The sequence below is a fragment of the Oryza brachyantha genome, chromosome 4 (genome assembly GCF_000231095.2).
Source record: "Oryza brachyantha chromosome 4, ObraRS2, whole genome shotgun sequence".
NCBI lineage: Eukaryota > Viridiplantae > Streptophyta > Magnoliopsida > Poales > Poaceae > Oryza > Oryza brachyantha.
This window is the reverse complement of record NC_023166.2, coordinates 6,975,892-6,986,847: the sequence shown is the minus strand read 5'-3', so window position 1 is coordinate 6,986,847 and position 10,956 is coordinate 6,975,892. Positions and strand designations below refer to the sequence as shown.

Genomic DNA, 10,956 nt, shown 5'->3' with positions numbered 1-10,956 from the left:
GTGGCCGGCGGCGCGGCGGCTTAGGTGAAGGCGATGGCCGACGGCGGCGCGGTGGCGGCGTCCGACGACGGTACGCGACTGGCGATGACGGCACCACGACGGCGATGGCGGTGCGGGGGTCGGTGATGACGGGCGAAGCGGGGAGGACGACCGGCGACGGCGCGACTGAGAGGGAGGGCGGCGGTCTGACGCGATGGCGATGGCGTGCGACGAGCGCGGGCACGCTCGGGCGACGGTGAGGATGGCTAGGCAACGACGTTGCGAAGGCGGCGGTGACAACGGAGGGCGGCGACAACGACGAGCGGCGCACATGGCTGGAGACAGCGTGGCTCGGCGACGACCTGCCGGGAGGGGGAAAAGAAAGGGGAGGAGAGAGGGGAGGCGCTCAACGGCGGCATGGAGGTGTCGGTGATGGCGGCGAGGAGGCAGGACACGCAGTGATGGGGTCCGGTGTGAGGGACGGACGACTGCGAGGGAGATTGGCGGCGATGGCTCAAGCGGCGGCGTTCGCGTGGCGTGGGGAAAAACGGCGGCGGCGAACGGGTAGGAGGTTTAAATAGGGGGTGGGCTTGCCGGTAAGGAAAGGGGGGGAGGGGGATGGAAAGCAGGCCGGTTTCCGAAAGGTGACCGCGAGATTGGCGGTGGACGGGCGGTGGCAGCGGTGTCCGCGCCAGACTCGGGGAAGGGGAGGGAAGGTGGCTGGCAGGCGGGCCTAGCCTGTCAGTGGGCGCGGAGGGGAGAGGGAGCGGTGTAGACTCGTGGCGCGGCGAACGGCTGGGCCGATGGCCCAACAGAGGAGGCGGGCGCGTGCGAAGGCTTAGGTAGGAGGAGGGAGAGAGAAAAAGAAGGAAGGAGGGAGATTTGGGCTGCGGCCCAAATCTAAAGAGAAAAAGAGAGGGAGCCTCAACTTGCCAACTTTTAAATTAAATTTTTGTGGTTAATTTTATAATTTGAATTTCAACTTACCTCCAGTTAATGAGTTCAGGGACTTTGATTTATTTAAATTAAATTAATTCTTTTGAGGGATATTTCTCTAGAGCTTTTAATTATGCCAATTATTAATTAACAAATTCTTTATTGAATTTTGGCTTGGGATAGAAACTTTGGGTGTGACATAAACATATCTAGATTATTATCAAGCCGATGAGCCGATGACTGATAACTTATCGACTAGTACTCCGATAAAATGATGGGCAAAATACATTGACTTGATACAAACTATCTGATAAACATAATCTACTAGATCGGACCGAACCGAGACAGTATTAGATTGAATATGTCAAATAGCAAATATCAAACCAACATAGATCGCCCAAGGTGGCCGACCAGATCAACTCAAGATACAGAAATAACTCAAGTTGAAACTGATACGATAACTAGCAATAGCACAACTAGATTAAAAGATCGGACTGAACCAAGATAGTTCTAATCTAGCCGATACAATTACCTTGGTCCAGCGGAACGTAGGACTTACTCCTCCGCCGGAGATCAAAGAGATACAACCCCGCTCAGGTGCCGAGTTCCGCCGGAGTTGAAATATCGAAAAAGGGTGGCGATGCGCCGAAAGTAGTTGATCTAAATTATGATGTAGATGATTTACAATGACCCCGGGCATACATATTTATACCCTCTCGGGTGGACACGACATACAACTCCTAATTGATAAAAAGAAATAATAGACTCCTATTTAGACTCTATCTCTAACACACAAGTCCCGATTGAACTCTAACTCTCTTAGAGATAAAGGAAAAATCTAAACTAACTCTAACTAATAGATAAAATTAAATTACGCGGACTCTGATTATTTTCGTATCTATCTGATTCTAGTCCCAAGTGGACTCTATTTTTTATCCGATCCATACTCCATCGGCTAAATCCGATTCGTATTCCACCTGATCTTCTATCCAATTGTCTTGTTTCCCGTCCGATTCGGTCTTTAATCACAGTTTAATCTCCAACGGCAATTATCCAAATTATGCCGTTAAACAGCTGGTAGGCTTGTCGAGCAATGGAAAAACTAACCTGACTCATTAACAAGTTGTTTGCCCATGAGAAAGAGAAACCCTAACGTATTATGTGCTCACACAACAAAAACTTCCATCCCCTTCCTATCTTCTCATGATGCCACACCACCATCACACTGAGACCGAGATAGCGAGCACGATTGCGACGAGAGGAGTTGCTAGTCACCACGGCACCGCCTCCCTCCTCTTTGTGGCTACGCCGGGTCCAGCCTCCCTCCCTAGTGCCGCTTGATCTCGACGGCCCCGGCGGCGCCAGCATCCCTAACCAAGCTAGCTCGAGCTGGCTCGAGCTTTGAAACAAGCCAAGCGGAGCTGCCTTTTTGCTCGTTTTCTTTATCAAGCCGAGCCAAGCCAAGCCTCTCCTTGACCAAGCTTTCACGAGCCGAGCAAAGCTAGGCTCGGCTTGGCTTGTTTTCACCCCTAGTTATAGTACATATTTTTAATTTTCTAAAGATATTTTTACAATAACAATTCAAACCACCAGCAAAATTTGTAATGGTCATCTATATAAAAATGCACTTTTACTATTGATCAAAGGTTTGATTTTTTTTGTTCTTCTGTTAAACACGCGTGCAATACATGAGATCGGAGGAGGGCGTGTATGGGCTTTTTGACTTAGGTGTACGCCTTCAGATTATCATCCAACAACAGTGATCAGATTTGATTGATGGAATTAAAATTTCTATACATTTGATCACTAGGCGGACCCATAAAAATGTACCAAGAAAATCATCAATTGATCGTTAATCGTTAATTGTAATAGGCAAATGAATTAATAACAATTATTCTCTCCGTTCCATGTTATAAGACTTTCTAGCTTTGTCTAGACACATAAATAAAACATATACATTAACACATTAATAAATTTAAATAAATCTAGGGAACCATTCTCCCCATTTCTATCGGCATTCCACGATGCACACTCTTTGCAAGCCGAAAGGCCATGATCCAACCAAACCTCACCTACACCCCACTTTTCTCGGCAACACACAAGAACTGTGCCCTCCTCGCCACGACGGCCACCACCACCATGCCGTCGCCTTCCTTCCGCCACCCCTCGGCGACGCCTCTCCTCCTCGCCCCGCTCTCTACAAATGGCCGAGCTCCGGCCATGGTCCCTGGCACCACCCGAGAAGCCTGCACCAGCCAGCATTGCGACATGGGCGACGCGGCCATCGCCGTGGTGGAGGAGGGGGAGGAGGAGCACATCTTCCGGAGCAGGTTCCCGCCGGTGGCCGTGCCGGACGGCGTCACCGTGCCGGAGTTCGTGCTGGACGGCGCCGAGGCCTACGCCGACAAGGTGGCGCTCGTGGAGGCCGCGCCGGGCGGGCGGTCGTACACGTACGGGCAAGTGGTGCGCGACACGGCGCGGTTCGCCAGGGCGCTCCGGTCGGTGGGCATCCGGAAGGGGCACGTCGTCGTGGTCGCGCTCCCCAACCTAGCCGTGTACCCCGTCGTGTCGCTCGGGATCATGTCCGCCAGGGCCGTGTTCTCCGGCGTGAACCCGCGCGCGCTCGCCGCGGAGATCAAGAAGCAGGTGGAGGACTCCGAGGCGAAGCTGGTCGTGGCGAACGAGGTGGCGTTCGACAAGGTGAAGGACGCGGGCGTTCCGGTGATCGGCATCGGCGACAAGGAGCGGATGCCGGGGGCGATCAGCTGGGACGAGCTCCTCGCCGCCGCGGACCGCACCGGCGCGGCGGTGGTGCCGGTGGACGCGGCGCAGCAGTCCGACCTGTGCGCGCTCCCCTACTCGTCGGGCACCACCGGCGTGTCCAAGGGCGTGATGCTGAGCCACCGAAACCTGGTGTCCAACCTCTGCTCGTCGATGTTCGCCGTTGGGCCGGAGACGGCCGGGCAGGTGGTGGCCCTCGGCCTCATGCCCTTCTTCCACATCTACGGCATCACCGGCATCTGCTGCGCGACGCTCCGGCACAAGGGCACCGTGGTGGTGATGGACCGCTTCGACCTCCGCACCTTCCTACGCGCGCTCGTCGACCACCGCGTGATGTTCGCGCCGCTGGTGCCGCCGGTGATGCTGGCGATGGTCAAGAGCCCCGTCGCCGACGAGTTCGACCTGTCCGGGCTCGCCCTCAAGTCCGTCATGACCGCCGCCGCGCCGCTAGCCCCCGACCTCCTCGCAGCGTTCCAGCGCAAGTTCCCCGGCGTGCAGGTGGAGGAGGCGTACGGCCTCACCGAGCACAGCTGCATCACCCTCACGCACGCCGGCGACGACACGGAGAAGGGCGGCCACACCGCGAAGAGGAGCTCCGTCGGGTTCATCCTCCCCAACCTGGAGGTGAAGTTCGTGGACCCGGCCACCGGCCGGTCGCTGCCGGCGAACACGCCGGGGGAGCTCTGCGTGCGCAGCCAGTGCGTGATGCAGGGGTACTACAAGAAGAAAGAGGAGACGGAGCGCACGGTGGACGGCAAGGGGTGGCTGCACACCGGCGACGTCGGGTACATCGACGGCGACGGCGACGTGTTCATCGTGGACAGGATCAAGGAGCTGATCAAGTACAAGGGGTTCCAGGTCGCGCCCGCCGAGCTCGAGGCCATCCTCCTCTCCCACCCCGCCGTCGAGGACGCCGCCGTCTTCGGGTACATTCCCCTGCCGCCATGTCGAATCGGATCAGCACCATACCATGTCCACCGTGGCTGTAGCGTGCGCGCATGGATGCAGGGTGCCGGACGAGGAGGCCGGCGAGGTGCCGGTGGCGTGCGTGGTGCGGCGGCGGGGCGCCGGGGAGGGCGAGGCGGAGATGATGGCGTACGTGGCGGCGAGGGTGGCGTCGTACAAGCGGGTCCGGACGGTGCACCTCGTGGACGCCATCCCCAAGTCGGTGTCCGGCAAGATCCTGAGGAGGCAGCTCAGGGACGAGTTCGTCCAGAGGATGAAACCGGCAGCAGCTTAACTATTTACTATTAGCAGCCATAATCACTGTGCTTCATCAGGAAACAGCAGGCAAATTTAGTACCACTGGGTAGTGGTTCAGTGGGTATATGTAATGTGGAAGTAGATTTAATAGTACTACCTCTGTATCATAACGTAAGATGTTTGATTTTTTTTTGCAACGTTTGACCATTCGTCTTATTTAAAAATTTAGTATAAATAAAAAAAATAACAAATCATGTTTAAAATTCGTTTGATAATAAAGTAAGTCACAAGCAAAATAAATAATATATCAATATTTTTTTGAGTAAGACGAATGATCAAACATTATAACCAAAAAAATTAAATATCTTATATTATGAAACGGAGAGAGTGACATGTATTTGAGACATTACGTTGCCGTTGGGTCGAAATAGAAAGCTGACATTAATCGATATAGTGCTCCCTGTATTCAGTTAATGTTCATAATATTATTTTTTAGATGTTCTCCTTAGCTGTGTTTTTCTATTGTGTTTCTATACAGCAAGCAATGTAGAGGATCCGGATTCATATGTATAGATGCATACTGCCGGATCATTGCGTGTTTATTATGCAAGGTTGTAAAATGAAATTAACCTATATTTGTGAGAGTGGATTTTAATACTACTATCTCCGTATTTCTAGTCTTATCTAAATTGATAAATGTATATAATTTATATATGTATCTAGATTTATTACACATTCCGATGTACGATCAAAATGGAAGGCTGAGATTAATTGATACAGTGCTCACTACATCCCACTATTCAAACAATGTCATAATGTTTTCTGCACTGTTCTCCTTATATGAGTTGTGTTTCTACGCAGTATTACAGATGATCATAATGTATAGATACGTATTGCTGGATCATTGCATTAACCGTGTTTATTATGCAAGGTTGCAAAATAAAACCTATATTCGTGAGAGTGGATTTTAATCACTAGGATTATTTGTCTTTGTTTGTGTATGACATTAAGTTTCGATTAATAGCCAGAAATATTATATGTTTAAAGAAAGACAGTCAATATTATTTAAATTATTATGACAACTGTAAATTCAGAGTACTTAAAGGCAATTGTCTGTTCAGAGAAAACCATGCAGTGCTGTGCGTTGCACCCGGGGCGCCCGACGTTGTTGCTGCTGCTAACATTTTCGGCTTTTCGTTTATACTTATAACCAAAATTTGTATTTTTAATTTTATTTAGATTAATTTTGTGATTATTTTTATAAAAGTTTATTTTTAGTCTTCACTTTTAGACCATTATAAACACGTATATTTATAAATTATTTTTTGTTTATAAATATACTGTTTTGTTTTTTTAATGAAACACCCGACCCATCCACCCGCTTGCCACAATCTATTGCGCCGTACTGCTGTTCAGTTAGTTCGTGTATTAATGCAGCTGCACTTTGCCACTTCTGTGCAAACATGATGCTGTTTGTTGGTTCGTAGTACCAGGATTGGGTTGGGACTCGCTCCGTCCCAAAAAGATTTACTTTGATATTTCTCTCGTTTAAAATATCAATATTTTTATGATTTAAATTTAATAATATAACATAAGCATATCAGTAGTGATTCCTACGATTTTAGTTATTTTAAAGATGTTAGACTCAATCAGATCCTTAAAAGAGTCTCTAATCAATCCAAAATTTAAAATCGATAACTGAAGTAACCAGAAAGGAATATCTTGGCATTAAGCTAAATAAACTGAAATGATTATATTTTATAACAGACGTAGTTGTTGTTTGTTTAGGGGTATGTATAAAAGTGAATTTATTTTAGAACATAGGCATTAACTTGTAATCTTCTATGTAGGAATTTTATAGAATTTTTATAGAAAATGATTTAGGGGGTGATTATTTGGCTTATTTAGCAAAAAAACCGAACAACATATATGCAAACGAAAAATAACTTGTGAATAAAAGCTTTTATATACATATTCTTAGTGATAAAAAAATAATGTTACAAAATAAACTACGATGATAAACCTCAAAATATACTTTAAATTTAAAATTGAAAATTTAAACCTTGGCTTATAAATATAAGCCGAAAGATTGTTAAAATAGCTTCGGTGCCGCAACAGGTCCATTTTTTTGAGCTCAGATTCATATTCATAATTCGGAAGGTACTCTCTTCGTTTCATAGCGTAAGACTTTCTAATATAAATGCTAATGAATCTAGACATATATATATATATATTATATATATTCATCATTGATGAATTTAGATAATACTAGACAGTATTATAATATAAAATGAAGGTAGTAAGTCGCGAGAGATAGCTTCTGATCGTCTCGGTTACTTTTCCTTTTGAGGCCGCGTTCGTCCGACATAGCTAAGTTAACTTAGCTCCCCGTTTTCCGTGCGTACGCTTCCCAAACTGCTAAATGGTGTATTTTTTGTAAAAAAATTCTATAGAAAAGTTGTTTTAAAAAATCATATTAATCTATTTCATATTTTTTAATAATTAATAATTAATTAATTATGTACTAATCTATTTTCGTTTTTCACGCGGGGTAAGTTAACTTACCCTCTTCGCAACCGAACGCGGCCTGAGTACTGGTCTATGTCCACATCCTTGGTTGCTTCGTCAATGTTGCTTGATCGAAGCTTGTCTTTATAATGGATTGTTCTATGTGGACAGTAACGGACGGTTCGAAGCATGTAAAAAGGGTTTTTTTATCGTCCTTAAAAAATGTCTCAAGGTATAATGTATCTTAAGATATCACACTTTTTATATTAAAAATATTGATAACTTGAGGTACTTTATCAAGTATGGTAAAAAACTCACGTAAAAATCACCTAAAAAGTGGTTTTGCCCTTAAAGGATATTTTTATTTTAACGGATAAGAGGTGTAAAAATATTCCGTTCGTTTTTTCTTATTTAACACCGTTTTTTATCTATGTTTAATCATTTATTTTATTTAAAATTTTTATATAAACAAAAAAATTTATATAAATATGTAAAATTATAGTTCGTACATTTCATGATAAATTGTTGACGTGATATACCAACCCTGATATTAGGGATGACGCACAAGACCTAAAACTTGATGGATGCGAAAAAATGGTTTACAAATTTAGACCCTAAATATGAGCTAATACCTCCTGTTTGGTTAATTGTATTTCACAGTATTAAAGATGTGTTGTGTAGCTGTGTCCATGAGGATCTTCCCGCTGTACCAAGGGATAGGATAACAAGGTAGAAAACCAAGTCACATATAATACAACTACTGATTTCTTTAGTAATATATCATCAACAACTATGAAACTACAATGGCACGAAAGTACTTTCAATCCAATCCCATGCTTCCCATCTTTTCACTTATGCTTATGATTATCAATCAAAATTTAAATTTTAAAATTTAAATTTAAAGTTGATTTTAGAGTTTTTTTATGTAACATTTACTTTTAGATCGTAACCATGTATATATAAAAGTTTTATCCATGAGTTATTTTTTATCATTAATAAGTTATTTTGTTTATGCTTAATTTAGTGAAACAAATGTGGTGATGGTTTCACTTTTATGCCAAGATAAAGTAGTATATTTCTATATTAATGTTTAATTCAAAGATATTCATGCCTTATATTTATGATGGATGGACTGTTATTTGATAACTATAAGCAATACTTTTCATATAATTGAAATTATTATATTTTTCAAGTCAATGACAAGTATTAGAATTTACTTTTAAAAAACATGAAAAACACCTCCGTATATTAGGAGTATTCTATACGGATACATCATTCAACTAATATATATTTAAAGAACATGAAAAACATGTCACGCCTAGAAATTTACACAAAATTTTTGAACAATAGCATATATAAAATCTCGGTCCAAGAATCAGCCTGAGTACACACTATGACAAATTAATACACAGTTGCACGACTTAAAAACAAATAATAACGATTATCTATCGAAATGTAGTGGAAAAAGAAAACTAACTAAACCATCTAATTTTCAGCTTCAGCTGGCGAAGACGGCTCATACCACAGGCATTCCCGATGGCGGACTGAACCTCACTTCAACCTTAGGAACAACTTTCTTCAGACTCACACACTGGCTCTTGCTCTAGTAGAGAAAAATTAAGCAAGACTAAGTACAAACCAGCGTACTCAACAAGTAACACCCAAGAGAGGAGAACAATGAATGCAATTGGGGTACAAGGATAGGCCAATGGTTAACTTTGTGCAAAAGCGGCAGTATTTAGCAAAATAGTAAATAAAAATAGACTGAATAAAAAGTAAAGTAAAGTACTTAAAAATAGTCATTCATTGTCCAACGTTACACCAAGTTGCAACAGGCCCAAACCATTGTCCAGCGTTATACCACACTGCGACAGGCTCAACCTCTGTCCAACGTTAAACCACATTACGACAGACCCGAACCACTGCCAACGTTACACCACATTACGCAGGGTCAAACCAATTCTAACTTAATCAAGTTATTAAAGGTTCAACTAATCCCAGCGAATCTATCAGTTCGGCCAATAACCACGGGCACGGCTATTCGAATAGTTTTATTCTGATCAGAGGTGTATAACTTTACCCACAAGACATGGCTCCCAAGCATGTTACCATGCCCCAACGTATCACCACGATACCTCAGTACAGAAACCATAATAATACCTTTCACCTAACCCCCCGTAGACAATCGCACCACACTTCAGGTTTCGTCCCCTTCTTTACACCAAGTCGGGCAGCCCCCTCTTGTGCCTAGGTGAATCAGGAAGCAGTAGAGGCCATCGTTACACCATGATGTCCCGTCTATACGCCATCACGCTCACCATTGCCTCGGTACGTCGAATAGGGACAAGCTAGACTACAAGTCTCACCGTTGCCTACTCTGACTTGTGGTTAGTACGTGTAAGACTTCCAGGTTTTCTGAGAAGCGGTACTTAATTGCCATGAGCACGACTCTCAAAACCATACACCCACAACCCACCATAAGCAAAATTTTAGTTGTATTAGTCTACATCGGGAAATTAATCATGATCACAACCATTAAAGGTCTATCAAAGTCTAACAAATAATTAAATGATAATTGGTGAGCCAGTTGAACTAAGCATGGCTAAGCATTGTCTAAGTCTATTTCTAGTCAAATTAACCCTGGGATGACAGAAATAATAGGTGGGAATCAATGGGTATAAAGGTAATTGCCCAATAGGTAAATAAAGTAAATACATTTAAAACCGATGTACGTTTGAATGTAAAACGGGGATTTTATGAATATTGGTTCAATATGCGAGGTACTTCTGCAATGACTTCGGGAACGAACGACGGTACGACGAGGTCAAAACCTATGACAAACAAGACAAAACAAGCAAAAAATAGTATAAAACTACTGAAACAGAGAAAGAAACTATTTTTAGTGGATTCTTGACATTTTTATAGATTTAATGAAATTCGAATGGACTAAAACGGAGACTAGATGAATTAGTTATAAATTTTAGAAGATTAACTGTGTTTTTAAACTAAACAGAAACCTTAATGGATTTAATTGCACAATTAATTGGAGGAGTTGGCGTCAGCACAGGAGATGTCGGCCCACAGGGCAGTGATAGAGAGAAGTAGAGGGGATGACATATGGGGCCGACGAGGAGAGAGGAAGGGAGTGAGAGGGGCTAACCGAAGGGGCCTGGAGAGAGACGGAGTGGGGCCCGCGTGGGGAGAGAGAGGGCAAAGGCTGGCGGCCTGCGTGGCAGAGACAGAGAACAGAGGAGGGGGAGGAGATGGCTCGCCGAGCGGCATGGCGGGCGGCTGACGACGGATGCCGGCGGGTAGTGGCGCTGCGACGGCGGCGGAGGACGGACGACCATGGCCGGCAGCGGCGACCGGCGGCGAAGGCGACGACAAACGATGGACGGCGCCGACGGCCAACCGGGAGAGCTTGGCGGCGGTGGTGACTGAGGGGGAGAGGAAAGAGCGGGAGACGGGAGGGGAGAGCGGGCTCATCGGCATGATGAAGACGACGGCCGGCGACGGACGAGGAGATGGGCCGAGCGGGAGGAGCGGCGC

At 45.0% G+C, this 10,956-nt stretch overlaps 1 protein-coding gene across 1 annotated transcript; it reads left to right on the top strand.

The window, feature by feature from the left end:
* Positions 1-2,967: 2,967 nt before the first annotated feature.
* On the top strand, positions 2,968-5,096 carry LOC107304069 (4-coumarate--CoA ligase-like 9). Its single transcript, XM_015836405.2, has 2 exons — positions 2,968-4,622; positions 4,705-5,096. Exons 1-2 carry the CDS (start codon positions 2,968-2,970, stop codon positions 4,934-4,936), a joined length of 1,887 nt encoding a protein of 628 aa, XP_015691891.2. The 3' UTR covers positions 4,937-5,096.
* Positions 5,097-10,956: the final 5,860 nt, after the last annotated feature.